The sequence below is a fragment of the Phaenicophaeus curvirostris genome, chromosome 16 (assembly GCF_032191515.1).
Source record: "Phaenicophaeus curvirostris isolate KB17595 chromosome 16, BPBGC_Pcur_1.0, whole genome shotgun sequence".
Lineage (NCBI taxonomy): Eukaryota > Metazoa > Chordata > Aves > Cuculiformes > Cuculidae > Phaenicophaeus > Phaenicophaeus curvirostris.
This window is the reverse complement of record NC_091407.1, coordinates 11,911,652-11,932,455: the sequence shown is the minus strand read 5'-3', so window position 1 is coordinate 11,932,455 and position 20,804 is coordinate 11,911,652. Positions and strand designations below refer to the sequence as shown.

The window sequence follows — 20,804 nt, the reverse complement described above, 5'->3', positions numbered from 1 at the left end:
GTGGTTGAGTCCCCTTCCCTGGAGGTGTTTAAGGCACGGGTGGACAAGGTGCTAAGGGGCATGGTTTAGTGTTTGATAGGAATGGTTGGACTCGATGATCCGGTGGGTCTCTTCCAACCTGGTTATTCTATGATTCTATGATTCTTCATCGGGGCAAGGAGTAGGGTGCACAAAAGCGTTAGTTTGGGCACTTCCCTTCTTAGACTTCATTGCGTGTCTACTAAATCTGCAGCTTTATTGGCTATGATCGCTTTTGATCTTTTATATGCAGTAGATTATTTTTTTTTCCAGTGGAGCAGTTGTCATGTGGTCCCCAATTTACATGAACGCTAAACAGAATGACACAAAAATGAAGTGGCATTGCTGTAACGAAACCTATTAATAGCTTTGCAGAGAGGCACTGACGCATCTCAAATATAACGCTTGGAATTAAAGCTGAGGAGAATAATCATCTTTGCAAACCAAGTCTTCCCAAAATGAGCAATGTATTTAAGTGCGCAGTTAGATTCCTTCAAAGAGCTGTGATTTTTTTAGATAAAGTTTCTCAAAACCAGGCTTGCTTGAGACCTGTCACCTTGGACTGACACAAACTGAGTCAAACGTATCTAATTCTTGTTGGAATTCTTAGCCAAATAGCTGTGTTGAAAACACTGCCAAATAGTATCATTGTATACCTTCTGTTTCCCTTGATAAATATTTGTTTTATTTGCAAACTGTTGTTTCTAAGCAAAAATGTGGGTTTATTACATTTCTGAAATAAAACTCTGGCAGTGATGGGTGGTTATGGATGGAAGAGCGGAGGAGGTGCTGCACCCCAGTGCCTGCCTGCCTGCGCCTCCCTTTCTGCACCTCTTCTGGACTCGTTTGCATTGTATCATCTGGCAGTGCTGGCGCAGGGCGATACTGGTGTGTGACAGCTTCAGGTGGTGCTGCTCCACATCCACCAGGCAAGAGCTGGCATCGCCTGAACTGCAGCTTGGCCTTCCACTGATGAGGAGGAGAGCTAAGGATCTTCATTTCAGGCTCTCCAGATTGCAGCAAGTTAAAAATGCCTATTGCAGACTAAAATATAAGTCATGCCCTCATCATTTGGGTGTTGATCAGCTTCAAGTGCAATACTTCTAAATTAAGCATATTAAGATTAATTTGTTGATGATATCATGCTGGGTAGAGTCTTGCAGGTGCTCCATGACAAAAATCATAGAATCATAGAATAACCAGGTTGGAAGAGACCCACCGGATCATCGAGTCCAACCATTCCTATCAAATACTAAACCATGTCCCTTAGCACCTCGTCCTCCCGTGCCTTAAACACCTCCAGGGAAGGTGACTCAACCACCTCCCTGGGCAGCCTGTTCCAGTGCCCAATGACCCTTTCTGTGAAAAATTTTTTCCTAATGTCCAGCCTAAACCTCCCCTGGTGGAGCTTGAGGCCATTTCCTCTTGTCCTGTCCCCCGTCACTTGGGAGAAGAGCCCAGCTCCCTCCTCTCTACAACCTCCTTTCAGGTAGTTATAGAGAGCAATGAGGTCTCCCCTCAGCCTCCTCTTCTCCAGGCTAAACAACCCCAGCTCTCTCAGCCGCTCCTCATAAGACCTGCTCTCCAGCCCCGTCACCAGCTTTGTTGCTCTTCTCTGGACTCGTTCCAGAGCCTCAACATCCTTTTTGTGGTGAGGGGCCCAGAACTGAACACAGGATTCGAGGAGCGGTCTCACCAGTGCCGAGTACAGAGGGAGAATAACCTCCCTGGACCTGCTGGTCGCGCCGTTTCTGATACAAGCCAAGATGCCATTGTAATGGTTAAGCAAAATAGTTTAGTTCAACACTTAACCACAGTGTACAGAGCAAGCTTATAGCCTCTTGTGGGTGCCCTTGGTAGAGCTCTTACGTCTGTACTTCCATGGTTGCAAAAGTACAATTCCCATCTAATCCTGTAGTCCCCCTAATGAAATATATACATATTTGGAATATATGCTTACCAGAACTGTCTCTGTCATATGAAGTACACCTAAAGCCTGTATTTGGAAACAGTTACGTCAGAAGTGAAAGCAGACCCTGTTATTGATGAAGCACGGAAGATTTTTGCCTTTTGGTTTCATTAAGATGTCAAGTTTATTACAATTCCCCAATAACACATGTGGATAAAGAGCAGCAAGGTCAGAAGCAGGACCAGAGGAGAAAATGCCATTGGTTTGGATACAGGTTTCAGAGCTGTACAGCAAGATGCTGGATTCATGTGAGATTTTGTATTTATTTTAAACTCAGCTGTTTACCTGTCTGAGACAGAAATTTTTCCCAAGTAGTGTTCTTTGAGTTGCTGCAGAATATCAAAGTGGTTTTTTTACCTGTGGAATCCCATCAGGTTTTTCAGTTATTACTGACAGCAAACAAAACCAACTCTAGGTAGGAGTGGTTTGCTGAAGGCATAATGGACAGACTCAATAACAGAGCTGGAAACAGATGAGCTCTTAGTCCTCCTGTTCTTTACAGCAGGATTTGCCTCTGATTTGCTAGGATGGCCTTGTCATTTCACTTGAATGTTTTTAAAGCCACCTCACTGGCATTAGTTTTATTTTAACACTTGTCAAAGGTGAGATATTTAGTTCACTTCAGACAGTACAATGTAATTGGTCTCATCTGTCAAGTGTTCTAAGTCAGGTAGGTATATTTATTCTGAGAGGAGAGCACAGAAAGTTTGATCTATACTCGGGGTTTCTTTATTTCTTACAGGACATAGATATATCAGTCAGGCTGCAGCTAAAATTGATGTGGATTTTGATTATGATGGACCTCTAATGAAGACTGAAGTTCCCGGACCACGATCTAGAGTAAGTTCCCAAAGTATAGTAGCTTGTAATTATTTCCTTTAGCTGTGCTTAACATGCTAGAAAACAAATCTCATTTTAAACCTTAAATGTGATATGAATAAACATCAGTTCACCAGTCTATGCCACTTTTATCAAGATGCTGAAAATGAAAACTTCATGAATAAAATGCCCCTCTCTCAGAGAGAGATCTGAATCTCAACTGCCAACTTCCTGCATGAAGTAATTGAAAACAAGAGTATCAGTTTGATGAAACATTGGACTTGGTTATCTGTGCTCCTGCTGAAACAGAAACTTTGTTGGTTTTTTATGATGTGAAATAATGTGTTGGTTTTGAAATAAAACAAGTTTCAATTTGCTGGATATTATTTTACTCTATCAGAGTCAGTATTTATGTGTGTGTGGTATTTGTTGTAGGATTTGGGAGTTCATTTAAGAAAAAAAGGAGCTGTCTTTCTAGAGCCAATGTGCCAGTATCCCTTCTGTGTGTCTCTGGCTTCTCTTATTTTCTGATTTCTCTCTTGTTTTCTCAGTTCAGTTGATTGATATAGAAGAGGCAGCTTCCCTTTTTGGATTTACGCTTAAACTGTATATACAGCCCATGTAGCTCTGCCTGCCACAGTTAGTAGTTTTGGCTGTCATACTTGCAAAATACACATGAAAGTTCATGTGGCAAGTAGAGTAGCCTGGTAAGCACATAGTACTGCAACTTTTGCATACGACTTACGTGATCATAACAAAGGAACATATATTCTTCTTAAGTATTTGGTAATTATATACCTGAGACTCTTTGATGTTTGTTTTTCTACAGGAATTAATGAAGCAGCTGAACGGAATTCAGGTAATTTGTCAAGTTTTTTCAGTTTGGGGAGTGTTAATACTGTGATTTCAGAATTTCCTTTAAAGTCCTGGTTTGTACGTTTAATTCCATACCAAACAAAAAAGGTGAAACACTGACTCTCAGTTTACATGCTGAGTGTATTATGTATGGTATATATGTGCATTTGAATAAAATCTTCTTTTTATTATATTTTGAGTCGTGCAGAATTATTTTGCTGGGATCAGTGATTTTTCTTTAAGAACTGTATGTGCCTTTTGAGTTGTTATGAAGTGTCCAGTGAAAACACAGGTATATTTGAACTTAAAAATATGTCAGCCTTAGTGCATATTGCCTTCCCAAGATGAGCAATCCCTCAAAGTCTGTTTAATTTCTGTAGAAAAAGTGCATATTTACCCTTTCACCAGTCTTTCTTTATAAAAATAGCTCTACAGTTAATTCCCATGCAATGAATATAATCACAGAATCATGGAATGGTTTGAATTTAAAAGGACTTTAAAGGTCACCTAGTCCAGGGTGACCACCACCTTCAACTCAGTCAGACTGCTCAGAGCCCCATCCAACCTGAACCTGAATGTTTCCAGGGATAGGGTATTGAACACCTCTAGGCAATGTGTCTTTGTATCTCATCATTAGATATTTTCATCAGATTTTTCTCTATAACTGTTAGTTGCACCTTCCTATACACTGCTACTTTTTAAAGCATTAATTGTTTGCTTTTTCCTTTAAGAATGCAGAAGCTGTACACTTTTTTTGCAACTATGAAGAGAGCCGAGGGAACTACCTAGTAGATGTAGATGGCAATCGCATGCTGGATCTCTACTCTCAGATTTCATCAATCCCAATAGGTAGGAGAGAGTTTTACTAAAACTTTTTGCTTTGTTCTCAAGCTGTCGTTTTCTTATCTCAGCCAGTACCAGAGAAGCTGGTTGAATTACCAAAACAACAAAGCTGACATATTGTATGCCTTGTTGCAACTTGGATACGCTTCATTGCTGTGTATTATGTAGGGGTGTTTTTGAATAGCTGGAGAAACTGGAAATCCTATACTTAGACCTCACTTGGAGTGCATAGTGGTACCTGGAATAAGCTCTAGTATTAGTCTTAAGTTGAACGTGAAAATTCCCGTTTTCTTTGTCTTTGCTTGGATTTGTGTACTGTATTAAACATTAGCAAACATAACTTAAATGTTTTAATGTTAAAGTATGTGCTTTAGTTAACATTTCAGTCTCAAAAGAACTGTGAAAAAGATGTTAGCCATGTGGACTCCAGTAGGATGAAACAAGACTGAACTGTGATGCTGAGTGAAAGGAAAGGTTGCGTGTCAGTTGGGCAGAGGGACTGAACAATGGGCCTCACCAGAGCTTAGGAAAGGCAGCTGATTTTTTTGAAGCATTTCAAGAAGGAATAGGAGCAAGGCAGAGACCTAAGCCCCAACTGTAAGGAATATAGGTTTCAGTAGGTGCTCAGCTTGTTTATTCCTTGTCCATAGTTCCTCTCAATTGCTTAAAATACATCTCTGTAGAAGCAAAAGGAGCAGAATTGCTGGAGTAATTTAAAAGGTAGATGTTGCACTATGTATAGAAACAGTGATGACTCAAAATTGTTCCTACGGGCCTCTCATATTCAGTGATGTTCAGAATTTAGTGATGTTCAGGTCATTACCTTGTTACTGCAGTGTGTTTTCAATTTTCCCAATCTTTGCAGACAGTTAGTATTTTTTTCTCTCTTGTAGCACCTTGGTAAATGTGTAGTCATTCCAGATCTGTTCCATGTTTATAGCATATTTTCATCAATGCAAATTCTACTTATCTTTTAGAGGCTGCTCTGACATAACTTTGTCACCGCTAACGTGGAAATAGGGGTGAAACAGAGGAGCACAATTCTTGTATGCCAATGCTCATCTAACTTTAATGGGATTGAATTTTAGGTTTCTAGGAAAGGAACTGCATTTGGTGTTCAAGACCTCCTACTCTTCACACAAGAAATGCTGATTTAGAGAAACTAGTGCATCATGTAGTCAAGAGAAAGTCAGTGCATACTCCAAAAGGATGAATTAAAGTTGTACAGATGCTGAGGCTTTCTGACCTTCCAGTGCTTGATGGTGCAAACACACCTCTTTTAATATAGTTGTTGTGTATAAAATATTTAGGTGTAGGGAGGAAGTATTTCCTTAATGGGCAGAAATTCTTAATATACATGTTCATCTATTTATTAACAGCTAAACTTCAGTGTTTACACATCAAAGACGCCATATAGCTTTTTCTGACCTTTTTTAGCATAATGGTACCCATAACTGATCCTCAGCTAAGCCATCTAGTTCCTTCTTCATGTGGGGCAATGCTATCTTGAGGATAAGCTGAGTTTTTTTGTCCTAGAGGGCATGTTCCTCAGTCATGAAGGTTCTGCAGTGCAGTGCTTCATACAGCTTCTCAGATAATGGCTCTTTGATGTGTAGCAACAAGAAGTAAATAGAAATTTAATACGTACAGGCTGACCTAAATCTAACTGAACACGGAGCATTAATTTATTTTTTTAAGTTGTTCTGAATGACAAGACTGACTATCTGAAGCTGCAGAGGTTGCTAATAATGTCCCTCTTGGTGACAGAGTTAGTTTCCAGACTGGAACACCAAAACAAGATCACAAGATGCTTCCTAGTCATCTGTGCTTATCTCTCTGCAAGTAAATCCAATAAAACCTTTTATGAATCTGTCTGAACTCCCCAAGATTTAATAATCATCTGCTACACTAGAATATATTTATCAGCAGTGGCTGAGAGGTAATAAGTGCCTGTGTGGAAAGATAAGAACTAAAGTATAAAAAAACCTCTAGGTAAAGATGTTCTGGGCTGCTTCTTGCTGAAAGGAAAACAGTTTTTTACCACATATTTTTTGGGAAGCTGTAGCACAACATACTCCTTTAAACCTGTATCTAATCTGCCTAATAGAGTTAGAAACCCCATGGAGCCAAAAGCAAGAGGGGATTCTATCAATGTGTTTACTAGAAGACATCCTGGAACTGCAAATGGCACAATCTGTTGTTCAGTGCTGAGAAGGTCTGTGTTTGTCTGGGGAGATGCGGAGAGGTGTAGTTTGGTATTTTTGACAGCCTGCTGCTCAGTTCAGATGGATTCTTTTGGCTTTCTCCATCTCACTGTTTAAGCAGCATGCAGTTTTTTTCCTTTTGCAGACATCTTGAGCCTGGAGGACATGTACTGTCCTGTCGCACCGATCAAGGCACACAACAAGAGCGATGATGCGGGTGTCCTTCTCTTAAAGAGCCAGCTCTGGTGCTGCTTACAGGAATATATTTGAAATGGATTTGTAAAGCTGCAAACCGTTGCATTGGTCCTGGCAATGAAAGAAGTTACTGTCTGTCTGCTGTCTCTGCCTAGAGCTTTTTGACTGTCTACCACTTATTTAACCGTTTGGTTCTTCCTGATGTTAATGGACTTAGGAACCCACGTACCAATTCAACATCTCTCTGTGTGCCCACCTGCACTTTCAGAAAGAGTCAGGCTTTAAGGATTCTCTTTTATTTCACCAGGGCCTGTTTGAGGATGCACCAGTGGAACAGGGAGTGTGGGGAGAAGACAAGGCCACTCAACCTGAAGAGAAGAGAAAGGGAAAGATGTTTTATGTGGGTGGGAAAGGATAAATTATCATAGAATCACAGAATGGTTTGGGTTGGAAGAGACCTTAAAGCCCATCCAGTTCCAACTCCTCTACCATGGGCTGGGACACCTCCCACTGGATCAGGTTGCTCATAGCCTCATCCAACCTGGCCTTGGACACACCCAGGGACGGGGCAACCATAACTGGATGTTCCAGTGCCTCAGAAGCCTTGAATTTGTGTTATACACGAGAAGATGCAAAGATCTCCACGTTCTCCATACATCTTGAAACCAGCAACAGAATTACACATTTTTAGAAGCAATACCAGAGTTAATGGTTAAGCTTCCTAAGCAATGGCAGCAATTTATAACAATTTAGATAGGCATACTCTCAAAGGTGTTTTCAGCAATAGCCACAGCTACAGCTCTCAGTGACACAGCTTTCAACTGTCATTCCCTCTAGCCTAACAAGTTCTTCCCATGACAGTGGATGCAATGCAGATTTAGCTGTCTGTGTCCCAAATAACTGCTTGTATTATCTTCATAATAATTTTAACAGATTCTTCACAGCACGACATGCGGTTAAAACAATCTGGATATTCAAAATGGAATTTATAATTGATTTATTAATGTAGTAGCCTAATGCTCCATTGCGCAGACAGGATAATAAGGGCTATTGTCATTCAACTAGAATGAGCAGTTCAGAGGCACATAAGCTTTTGTAATAAAATTAGAGCGGTCTGACTTCTTGAGCAGTAGAGAAGATGAGGTTTCCAACTGTTTCTATGAGGAAACGTAAAAGATGATGTTAATCTCTGGCTTTGGCATTTCATACATTAGAAATCAGGCTTGAAATGAAATTTTCTGGGTTCCTTTGGTGAATATTTCTTTTTACCTGTAAGCAAGCAAGTTATCTCACAGAACATTAATGTGTGTAAGTTAAGCACTTCTGTTCTGTTAAACCTGAAGCATCCTTAGTACCTTGATGTTTCTGGGTAAAAAGAAGAATCTTTTTCCAGTTACAAGTTTGTCGAAGTAAGGAAAAGAAAGTGAAAAGTACAGAATCTCCTTTAATATGAGACAACAATGTGTTGGTGTGTTATTGTGCTGGGAATAATCAGTCTGATATTCGAGAAGGATAAAAATTGCAATGAGACGAGAAGTGCAGCACCAGCTACTGTGAATGGACACAGCTGCATGGGGAGTTTGCCTCAGGGGTTCAGAGTGTCAGAAGCCATTCCTGAAATGCATGTGGAGTGGTCAGTGCTTGATGAGAGCATATTGGGGCTACAGTAAGCAAGGAAGATAAGCAGCCTGCTTCAGGCAGAAGAAACTGGAGATGCCTCTGTACCACAGCTAAATTCAGAGTAACACAAACAACAGCTTGTGGGCTGCTTTGGCAGAAAGGGATTTCTGTTCTTCGTTGAGGAGGAGGAGAGGTTCACATGTTGTACTGTAGGGAAACCAAATATACCTTGGGAAACCTAGCAAGGAGAGCAAGAAGCCATCTACTATAATATCAGGCCCACGATACTTGGTAGAAACTATGATGTTTCAGTCAGGCCTTATCAGGCAAAAGATCCATTCATGTTCATTTCTATTTTTTGTGTTCAGTTTTTACCTTTCATTACTAAAATATGTTTTGCTATTGCCTGATACCAAATCTGTTTCAGAGTTCCAGATAATAATATTTTGTAAAAGGAGAGGTTTGTCCTACTTTGAAACATTCTATTATACAGAATTAAAACATACCCAGGTTACAGAAACAGTTAAGTGTCAGAATAAGGTTATTCTCTGGGTTATTCTTTATGCTAGTTTTTTTCAGACTGATAGAAAGAACTGTTTTCTTTCTGTGTTCTTTTTAATTAGGTTACAGCCATCCCTCTCTGATAAAGCTTCTACAGCAGCCACAGAACCTGGTAAGTGAATTAAAACATTAAGTACTTGAAAGAGTCTTCTCCCTCCTTGTGGCAGTCTTTCTTATTTTTTCTTAAACCAATAACGAATGCTCAATATAAAGTATGGTAGGATCTGATTTCTTTGTTTCTCACTAGATGAAAAGAGCTTGGGTAGTGTTTAAGAAAGCACCAAAACCTCTGTGAAGCTTTACAAGAAGTAAACATTTGAGTGATGCAAGCACTTGATATGTTTGCAGCCAGGTTTAAGTCATAGTTCAAGAGCAGTTTTTTCCAATTAAACATTTTAGCAATGTTCTTGAGTGAAAATGTTTGAGCCTGAAAGCATGTACTAATACAGCAGAAGGCAAAATCAGGTTTAAAAAAAACCCAGACCCCACCAAAAATCCTGTTGCCTGCTAGCAGTTGCTGATTTGTCCGCTGGGGAAGGGAGGTGAACAGACTGCAGTGCTAGAATCACAGAATCACAGAATAACCAGGTTGGAAGAGACCCACCGGATCATCGAGTCCAACCGTTCCTATCAAACACTAAACCATATCCCTCAGCACCTCATCCACCCGTGCCTTAAACACCTCCAGGGAAGGTGACTTAACCACCTCCCTGGGCAGCCTGTTCCAGTGCCCAATGACCCTTTCTATAAAGAATTTTTTCCTAACGTCTAGCCTAAACCTCCCCTGGCGGAGCTTGAGGCCATTCCCTCTTGTCCTGTCCCCTGTCACTTGGGAGAAGAGGCCAGCACCCTCCTCTCTACAACCTCCTTTCAGGTAGTTGTAGAGAGCAATGAGGTCACCCCTCAGCCTCCTCTTCTCCAGGCTAAACAACCCCAGCTCTCTCAGCCGCTCCTCATAAGGCCTGTTCTCCAGCCCCCTCACCAGCTTTGTTGCTCTTCTCTGGACTCGCTCCAGAGCCTCAACATCCTTCTTGTGGTGAGGGGCCCAGAACTGAACACAGGATTCGAGGGGCGGTCTCACCAGTGCCGAGTCCAGAGGGAGAATAACCTCCCTGGACCTGCTGGTCGCGCCATTTCTGATACAAACCAAGATTCCATTGGCCTTCTTGGCCACCTGGGCCACTGCTGGCTCATATTCAGTCACTGTCAACCAACACCCCCAGGTCCCTCTCCTCCAGGCAGCTTTCTAGACAGTCTTCTCCTAGTCTGTAGCACTGCATAGGGTTGTTGTGCCCCAAGTGCAGGACCCGGCATTTGGCCTTGTTAAACCTCATGCCATTGGACTCTGCCCAGCGGTCCAGCCTGTTCAGATCCCTTTGCAGAGCCTCCCTACCCTCCAGCAGATCGACACTTCCACCCAGCTTAGTGTCGTCCGCAAACTTGCTAAGGGTGCACTCGATGCCTTCATCCAGATCATTGATGAAGACATTGAACAGGGCTGGACCCAGCACCGAGCCCTGGGGAACCCCACTTGTCACTGGCCTCCAGCTGGATTTCACACCATTTCCCACCACTCTCTGGGCCCGGCCATCCAACCAGTTTTCCACCCAGGAGAGTGTGCGCCTGTCCAGGCCAGAGGCTGACAGTTTCTCAAGCAGAACGCTGTGAGAAACTGTGTCAAAGGCTTTGCTGAAGTCCAGGAAGACCACATCCACAGCCTTTCCCTCATCCAGCAGCCGAGTCACTTTGTCATAGAAGGCGATCAGGTTAGTCTGGCAAGACCTGCCTTTTGTGAACCCATGTTGACTGGGCCTGATCACCCGGTTCTCTTGCATGTGCTTCATGATAGCACTCAAGATCACCTGCTCCATGACTTTCCCTGGCACAGAGGTCAGACTGACAGGCCTGTAGTTTCCTGGGTCCTCCCTGCGGCCCTTTTTGTAGATGGGCACAACATCAGCCAGCCTCCAGTCCAGTGGGACTTCCCCAGTCTTCCAGGACTGTTGGAAGATGATGGAAAGGGGTTTGGCCAGCACATCTGCCAGCTCCTTCAGTACCCTAGGGTGAATCCCATCCGGCCCCATAGACTTGTGGCTGTCCAGTCGGGCTAGCAAGGCTCTGACCACCTCCTCTTGGATCACGGGAGCCTCATTATGCTCCTCTAGCTCCTGGGTTAGTACGCAGACGGGACGACCCTCCTTACAACTAAAGACTGAGGCAAAGAAGGCATTAAGTACCTCAGCCTTTTCCTCATCCCCTGTTACTGTTGTTCCTTCTGTGTCCAATAGGGACTGTATGGTCTCCCTAGTCCGCCTTTTATTATTTATATATTTGTAGAAAGATTTTTTGTTATCTTTCACTGACTTGGCCAATCCAATTTCTAGCTGAGCCTTAGCCCTTCTGATTTTTTCCCTACACAATCTCACTTCCCTCCTGTAGTCCACCCAAGAGGCCTGTCCCTTCTTCCAGAGCCCATAAACATTTCTCTTCTTCTTGATATCCCTCAAGATCTCTCTATTCAACCAAGCTGGCTTTCTCCCCTGCCGGCTTTTTTTCTGGACCACGGGGATGGCTTTCTCCTGAGCTGCTAGCCTGCAGTGAAAGCCCACAAAGTCCAAAATGAACACTGCACCCAGGGTCCGTCCCTCCCACACATGAGCATTGAAGATGTTATTGGTACCCTGTTCTGCTTTCCGAAACCTGCACTAATTCAGTGGAAGGGATGCACTGAAGCGGTCAGCCTGCGTCTGCCTGCACGCTGAGGGTCTTGGGCAGACAGAGGGCTGCAGGCTGTCCCTTTTGCAGTGCCAAGGCCAGAAAGCTGTGAAGAACCAGAACTTGTGCGAACTTCACTGCAGAAAAGAGAGTGTGCTGGAGTAGGACTGTAGGTGAAGTGCCAGCTTTATTGCAAAAGTACTTTTTTGAGTAATAGACACAGAGGTAGGGCCCATGTTTAATATTAATGAGGGGACTGGTGTTTTATTGTTGGGAATTTTTGTTTGGTTTGTTTGTAATGCTCCATGTACCTTTTTATAGGCAGCTATAAAGAACAGAATATGCATCTGTTCATTTGAGACCATATCAGCTTGATGTTAATGTTCTGTTTTTCTCAGTACTGAGCATCTCATTAACAACAAAAGAAAATCATAGAATAACCAGGTTGGAAGAGACCCACCGGATCATCGAGTCCAACCATTCCTATCAAACACTAAACCATGCCCCTTAGCACCTCGTCCACCCGTGCCTTAAACACCTCCAGGGAAGGGGACTCAACCACCTCCCTGGGCAGCCTGTTCCAGTGCCCAATGACCCTTTCTGTGAAGAATTTTTTCCTAATGTCCAGCCTAAATCTCCCCTGGTGGAGCTTGAGGCCATTCCCTCTTGACCTGTCCCCCGTCACCTGGGAGAAGAGCCCAGCACCCTCCTCTCTACAACCTCCTTTCAGGTAGTTATAGTAGTTATACAAATAGTAGTTATAAAAATAAAAGTTATAGTAGTTATAAAAATACACTTTTCTGCTTAATGGCCTATGTTGTCTATTGACTGTGACAGCCCATAGTCAAATTCACAACAAATTTATGGTCTCATACCTTTAACTTCATATGAAAATGTAGTTCTAAACTGACACAAGGAGTCAAGTAAGATTTCTCATACGTAATAAACAAAAACTTTGTGTTAATCTGTCAGTAACATCCTTGCTTAGTTTTTTTTAAGCTTGAGTCTGTTGAAACAAACGTTGTTTTGGAAGAAACACACTTGTACAAGTTACAATATTCTAGGTCATACTCTGTTGTATTCCATATATTTGGTTTTCCCTAAGAATTCTGATGGCTTGTTCTTATAGGTACAGTGAGACAACTTATACCTCTTACTGTGGTCCGCACATCTGAATAAATGAGTCCCTGTATTGAGGGAAAAGATTGAAGACTGCTGATAAATGTGCAAGCTTGGGTTGCACTGAAAGTAGGAATGTTTTGAGGGAAGCAGTCTGTCTCCTCTGGAGACCCATAGAGACTTAGGTCATGGCAGCTCAGCCTTTAATGTCAACAATGACTTGTTGCAACAACAAAAACAGTGAACAAACAAAATGGCAAATAATGCTGCTTTGCAGTTGGCAAATTTATTGAGCTTGTCCTTTTTAAATTCGATTTAAAATGAAAAGTATTATATTGTGAATGAAATAAGATTACTTGCAAAGACTAAGAGCAATGCTGAATCTATTTTAATCCATGAAGCTTAATTTGAATTAATTGCATAAATGTGACAAATAAATCTCTGTTAGTAGACTGGGAAGACCAGGAGGGTTTTCTCCAGAGCTGCTCTTTACAAACATCTGTGTGGGCAGCAGGCTCAGCTTTCCCACCAGCTGCTGCTCACCGACACCAGAATTAACCTTCTCAAAGAAGTGAATGCTGATGTGGCCAGTTTGTAGGACCAACAGGACCATTCAAGTCGGAAGGGGCCTCAGGTGGTCTCTTGCCCAACCTTCTTCTCAAAGAAGGTCAGCTGGGAGATCAGACCAGGTTGCCCAGGGCTTTGTCTGGGGTCTTGCTAACCTCCAAGGAGGGAGACTTCACAATCTCTTTGAGCAACCTGTTCTGCTTCACTGTTATCTTGGTGAAAAAGCTTCTCCTTTTACTTTAATCAGTACCTCTCATGTTTTGATTTATGCCTATTTCTTCTCCTGACTCCATTTTCTGAGTAACTTCCACATAGATATGGGAAGGCTGTGTTCCTGTAGTCACTTCTGTGATTGTCATGGCTCTTGCAGCAACTCAGATTCAGTTCTGCTGACAGACAGAGAACCAGAGGGGTTGGAGAAAAGAATTCTGGGAAGCAGGCAGGAGTTTAGCTGGGTAGTTTTCCGGTAGGCTGTGGAAATCCACAGTTAGGAAAGATCACATTGCATCCATAGAGACTATTTCAGTATGAGTGGGTCCTGGTCCATATCAGGCCTTAATCATAAAATGGAAAGGAGAAAACTGGGAAAAAGAAACCTGTTGTTGTCATACTCCATCAAGAAATGTAATTAAAGCTGAGGCCCTGAGAAGGGCAGCTGTGCAGACAGAGGCCACTAGAATAGGAGATAGTTTCATGAAGCAGCAGGCTTCATGAAAACAGTACACAGTTGAAAAGAAATTTCACTGACATGCCTGGTTATATCATGGTCAATGTTCTGGATCTTGATTAAACATGTGTTGCTGAGTAGTGAGTGATAACATGCAGGGTAACTTGTTGCCCATCTTTACTGTACGTGCCAGCAGAGTCTAGAAGGGAGGCAGCATGCCTGTGTGCACAAGTTATTTGTCAGGAATCTATTTTATTGTAGCGTTGTGTTGCTGATCCTTGAATGTGTTCTCTTTCTCAGATGTAGCCCCTATCCTTTAGCTGTACCTTTGCTTCCTTCCCCCAAATCCCATTGTAACAATATCTGGAGGATGCTGATAACCACAGCGTTCTGAAATGGTCTGTCCTGAAGCACAGTAAGGAAGTGCTGCTATCCTAATTGAATTTAGATTTAGCTACTCAAACTGAAGGCAAGTAATTAAGAATTTAAAGTATATTTTTCCTGTATAAGGAAAATTGGGATTTAGCAACTAAAATGGCAGTATTGAAGAAGAAATGTCAGTTATCACTTAGCATGCACCTTTTCTAAGGTGTCCTACAAGAGTAAAGGATTAAGAGTTAGAAAAACATATTCTAAGACATGAATATTATTCCCTGGTTTTAAAATTCCTTGTGCTATGACTACAAATTTCTGGCTGGCATTTGTAGTTAGAATAAAATGTAACTGCATTGATGTCTTCACAATATTCTTCACATGACAGTAAAACCTAACAATTTCTCTTTGTCTTTGCAGAGCACTTTTATCAACAGACCTGCCCTGGGAATTTTGCCTCCAGAGAACTTCGCAGAAAACCTGAAGGAATCTTTGTTATCAGTAAGTTTGAGATAGCAGTGACAAGTTATCATACTGTGTACGGGCTGTGGACACAGGCTTATCAAGAGATGTTACGGATTTTAATAGGGAACGTGGCAGAGTGGCTGTTTGTCCACCTGCCTTCCCACTGTGAGGAATGAGATTGAACCATTGCCCCTAACTTTACAGCTGAATATGAGCACGTGACATGTCTGCTCGGCACAGATACTGCCTCTTCCATTCTGAGAACTGATGAGAAAACACATTTTCACTAACTTCTGTTCACTGTGCTTTCGTAAGAGGAATAAATGGCTTCTGTTTGTCTTGATTTAAATTTGGGACTGAAACTGAGTTGAGCCCTCTCAGCTGCAGTCAAAATTGGCATTCCTCACTGTAGGTACAGTTGGTCTCCTGTTATACTGAAGCTCCTGATGTTAAGGACTGATCAGTATGGTCATCACTTTGCACTATATTTTTGCTTAATATTTTCAAGTAATTTTCTCTCTTTATTGACAGGTGGCTCCTAAAGGCCTGCCACAAGTGATCACCATGTCTTGCGGATCCTGCTCTAATGAAAATGCCTTTAAAGCAATATTTATGTGGTACAGAGTGAGTAAAATAATAAGATTTTTTTTTGTATGTTCAGACATGGAAATTTGTATTTATTTATCATCAGAACTGTTACTGTAAAACAAAGTGAGGCTTGGAGGTTGTTTTGTTCTTGATGTTTATATTTAGCTAGGTATAACATTTTCATTAGAAAGTCCTCACTTATGCTTTCACTTTATATCAGCACAACTTTAGAAGTTATGCAGAAAAGAACATACAGATAGCAGTCAGTATGTAAGAGCCACAATCACTGGCTCTAGTTTGGAATACCAGCATTACTAATTTGTGGTTCAGCCACAAATGCCTTGGTTACAACTAAAGGAAGATTATCTGTTGCTTTGGATGTTGGTTTTGTTTTTCAGAACAAGGAGAGGGGCCACAATAATGTCACAAAAGAAGAACTGGAATCTTGCATGATTAACCAGGTAACATCTGTTCTTTACCACACCTACAGATGTACCATTGGCTTGGGTTAATAAATGAAAATTGAGAGGAAATTTGGTTTTACTATCTCTGAAGTGTAGCTTCTGTTTTGTAAATTTAGGAAATGGTGAAATACAAACTGATCCCAACAAATATCAAGACCTGCTGCTTGTATTCCTTTACAGCCTTCCGAGTTGTGAATCTTGGAAAGATCCCCCTTTATCATTTGCTAGAGAGGGGACCACGTGATGGATGGGTCCTTGCAGATAATTAATGCATTCAAAAGTTTACAAATAATAACAACAGACCTTCTAATTGTTTTCAGAAGTTGTGATTTTATGGCTCAAAACTGATCAATGGGTTGGTTAAAATTTGACTGACTACATGTTAAGAACTGGCAGGATAAGGGAATGGAGACACAGCCGATAAAGCTCATCTTGCTCTTGCCAGTCATGAATCTTAACATGCTACAATAGCAGAAAACTAAATACTTAATCTCTTTGAGATAAACAGGTTAGAAATGAATACCCTGCTGGTCCCAGTCTGATCTTTGGCACTGATGAGCCTTCAGTTTATTCACACGGGATTAAGGAACTTATTTGGCTTTAAAAATGAGTTCTTTTAGGTTTTTGTTCTGGTTTATTTTGTTTTGTTCGTCTTCAGAATTATTTTTTCAGTTCTGTGATGTTGGTTATAGCACGGTCAGACAGATGGCTGTGCCAGTACAAATAAGAGCATGGCACATCATGACTGGAAGGAACAAGAATTTTATAGGATGACCAAAGACTTGTAAAACTAATGATCACTTTTTGTCTAAGGTTAGCTATCTAAACATTAGGATTGCTCTTTGAGCCAGTTGTCTGAGTTCTCTTTACAGTTGAGGGAGGGGATGTATTTGAGAGGGCAACTCTATTCCCCTTTTGGGGGAGATACTTCAGAATCCAGTTACAAATACTGGAGCCTTTCCCCTGTTGCTGAATATGGGGTACAAGGCTAAAGATGTAATGGTTGTGTGTAAGCGATGACAATCCTTTCACTTGCAGGATAACAGAGAGGCAAAGAGAATTTGTATTTTTAGAGGGGGCGGAGGCTTAGTGAAATGTATTTGTTGAAATGGGTATATATAAGCATTTGTGGTGCCTGATGGTTGAAAAGGGAACCAATTAGCATGCTGTGAGAGACAGCAGCCTGCATCCAGCCCTCCTGCTGGACTCTGGCCGTGGGTTTGTGTCTGGGTTGCTGCAGGGTCACCTGCCAGCAGCACCGCACACTGACTGTCCGCCTGTCTGCTCTGCTTGCAGCCCCCCGGCTGCCCCGACTACGCCATGCTCTCCTTCATGGGCAGCTTCCACGGAAGGACCATGGGTAAGCAAAGTGGTGGCGCTCCCTTTCCTAAGCTGTCATCTCACCACAGTTTCTGAAAAGTGGCTTTCCCTTAGACAAACAGTAGCAGTGGAGAAGCTGTAGGTTTACAGAAGGTTTGCCTTGGAAGCCCCACTGAAACTGAGTATGAGAGTGACAGTGGGAATTGATTTTATATTTTTTGAAAATTTATTTTCAGAAGATCCTTTACTTTCATTCTGAATCCAAGGTTTCCTGTCTATACTAGTAAAAATCTACGTCCTGGGGTACAATTACTGCAGTATGCAAACGAGATGTCACTCTCTTTTTTACCATTTTATTCTGGCTCAGTCCGTGTTCTAAACTCATTACCTGAGAGTATAATTCTGAGCCTTGCAACCAGTTGTCTTTGGACAATGAAACCCATCTTGTCTGAATCTGAATAGGTTGCTCAGAGGTTCTCCTGTTCTGGAACAGTGCATGTGGAAACTGATGCTTAAAAGCTAGAGCAATCCACTTAAGCTTGATTAAATCCAATTACTCAGTATTTCAGAAAATAAAGTAAAAGCATAGAGCAATTAAGAGAATTCTACAGTCCTGTTGTCAGGCAATTTTTCACCTCTTGGTAGCTTTTTTCCTGTGTTGTTCCTAGTCAAGTATTATTTTAATTTTTGGTTTTCTGGGTTTAGGTTGCTTAGCTACGACTCACTCTAAAGCAATTCACAAATTGGACATTCCATCGCTGGACTGGCCTATTGCCCCATTTCCAAGACTAAAGTATCCCCTGGAAGACTTTGTGAAAGAGAATCAACAGGAAGAAGCCCGTTGTTTAGAGGAGGTAAAAAACTGACTGCCAGCTTTCTATTTTTTTGTTTTGAAATAACAAATAATGTTAGGATTAGCTGTTTTTCACTAAGGGAATGTTTTCAGGGATTGGAACAGCATGTGATTAAAGCAGCATTCACTGTTGCTTACAGTCAGAAGTTTATCCCTACTCTTCAGAAGAATAGCCAGCGTACTGTGAATTACAGAGGTCTACATGAATCATACCAAAGTGAAATTTTGCATGCAGAAGTTCATTATATCCCAATAATCTTTTCTGTCAGATCTTGCAAAGAGACACAGGCTAAGAGAGAGCACCGTGTGTATAATCTTCTGCAGAGAGAACCTGTAACAATCTCTTGGGTTTCAGCTTTTCCATGGTAGTCTTCTGGCATAAAGCTACTGACAGCAGCAGAGACGCTGTGTCTTTCCTAGTCCAGGAGAAAGGAAAGATGGGCAGAACAGAGCAAGAGTGGCAAACCATCTCTAGGTACCAGAACCATAGGATTCCTTGTTGGGCCCACACGGATCCAAGATTTGTCCCTTGGAAGGGCTCACTCCTGAGAGGTGGTAGTGTGGAGCAAGGCATAATGTGCCCCATGTTTGGAACTACAGTCGTGCACGATCTGGAGCATCGTAAGTGACTGCAGAGGAGGAGGCTGTGATGCAGGGAGCGGCAGCACTGGGGTGGCTGTGCAGGCCTGGATCAAAGAGACTTCTTATTCAGACCTGCCTCACTTCAGAGAAAACAGAAAGCATAGCAAATTGCTTCCCTGTGTTTGCTCCACAAAGGCTTGGGGAGAAGGAGAAATTGTGATGCAAAAAATAATCCACAGACTGAAGCCAATATTTTAAAAAACAGAGTAAAAAGTCAAACACTTTCTTTGAAAGTCTGCGAATTGCCTTACTTGGCACCCTTTGGAAACCATCCCTTTGTAGAGCCTACAGGAGTTGTGGGCCTTGAAAGCTGCAAGTGGTATCTCAAGTACAAATCATATTACTAATCGCAGCAACCAGCACTACAAGGTTAATTAAAACTTACTATAAGCCCCTTATCAGCAACAGGATTTCTGCACTCTTTAATCTGATTAATTTTAAAGTGTCTGAAGTGGGTGACTAGAAAAAGCAAATTCACCAGATTACCATCTTTAATACATTAGCTGAGCTTTGTTTTCTGACACAATATCTGTTTTCTTCTGTATTGCTTAGGTGCCTGGCATAGCAAGCTCCAGTGGTTTCCACCCTGCTGTCAGCTGAAATCTGCTAGAGCTTTCACACCATTGCAGAGAAATGTGCAACTAGTTACAATGAGTTTAAGATATTATTTAAACTTAAGCATTATTCAGGAACAAGAGAGCAGTGTTAAATCCTGGAGGAACTACTTGTTAATTCCTTATGCTTCCCAATACATTTATAGCCAGAAATGTCTATGGAAAGTTGAAGTTCTGTTGCTGAGATTTAATCACGCTGGGAGGCAATATGCAAATGTCCTGAGAGCGTACCGTAAATGTTTGATATGCAGGTGGAAGACCTTATTGTAAAGTACAGGAAAAAGAAGAAGATTGTGGCTGGAATCATTATAGAACCAATACAGTCAGAGGGTGGTGACAACCATGCTTCCGATGACTTCTTCAGAAAGCTACGAGATATCGCCAGAAAGGTAATCAAATATTTCACAGCTCACTCAGTGGTAGCTACACATGCAAATGCTTCTTGGTGTCTCCAGGGGCATTCCCCCTGCCCCAGGCATTTCAAGAGCCACAGGCCTCCTTTGTAGCAGTTGGGGCAGGTATGTACTATGTGTATTCAGATACAAGCTACCCCTCCTCGGCACAGCCTCTTCCATTTGATGCATACCTAGTGGTTTCCTCAGTCCAATATATTTTGTTGCAATGTCTTAAGTGAGAGAACTATAGATTTTGTAGTAGTGTTCTTGAAATGATAATGCAAATTTGTTGAAGGGGGTCAAACAAATTCAGAAGAGACAGGTTTGGAAAAGGGTAATTTTATGTTGACAGACTTTTTTTAATTGCCAGAAAAGCTGAAACACAAATTGAAGCCAACTGTAAGTGCTGATGTTCCAACAAAACAATGAAAAGGACATGTCTTGATAATCTGGATGTAGAGTTACCTTTGGGAGTATGTTTGGGAGTAATGGCCCTCAATAAGGCTTACTGCATGCTTTATTCACCCTGAAAAGATTTGTGTGCTTACAGAGAAGAGCATAGGTGACATCTGGAAAATTCTGTTCTGTCATGAGAAAAAGCAGCCTTTCCCATTATTAACAGCTGCTTATGCAAGGGTGATAACAGTAAAAAAAGTAAAATTAAAAGGTTTGTCTTGTCTTAAATGTGATGCTGCTAGAAGTATTTACCAATTGATTTTAATCACAATAGCATGATATAGCTGGATCTCCCTGTCCCAAAGTTTCAAGGAAATAGTCCTTCACATCAAAAAAACATGTTAGCAGCTAAAATGAGTAGCCCTTTCAGCAGACTGTCTGAAAAGGCAGCTCTTCCAGGATCACTTTAGGCCCCCAGACTAAACAGATCATGCTGCTGGTATCGCCTTTTGTGCTACAAAATGCCTGACTCAGACTGGAGGC

The 20,804-nt window shown here is 41.8% G+C and overlaps 1 protein-coding gene across 1 annotated transcript in view; it reads left to right on the top strand.

The window, feature by feature from the left end:
- ABAT (4-aminobutyrate aminotransferase) overlaps positions 1–20,804 on the top strand; it is a 36,142-nt gene that overhangs the window by 9,267 nt on the left and 6,071 nt on the right. The window contains exons 3-12 of the mRNA XM_069870167.1: positions 2,730–2,827; positions 3,636–3,665; positions 4,393–4,510; positions 9,147–9,196; positions 14,945–15,025; positions 15,521–15,613; positions 15,976–16,038; positions 17,338–17,401; positions 18,067–18,215; positions 19,722–19,859. Of these exons, the coding sequence (XP_069726268.1) occupies positions 2,730–2,827; positions 3,636–3,665; positions 4,393–4,510; positions 9,147–9,196; positions 14,945–15,025; positions 15,521–15,613; positions 15,976–16,038; positions 17,338–17,401; positions 18,067–18,215; positions 19,722–19,859 (884 nt within the window). The remainder of the gene's footprint in view (positions 1–2,729; positions 2,828–3,635; positions 3,666–4,392; positions 4,511–9,146; positions 9,197–14,944; positions 15,026–15,520; positions 15,614–15,975; positions 16,039–17,337; positions 17,402–18,066; positions 18,216–19,721; positions 19,860–20,804) is intronic.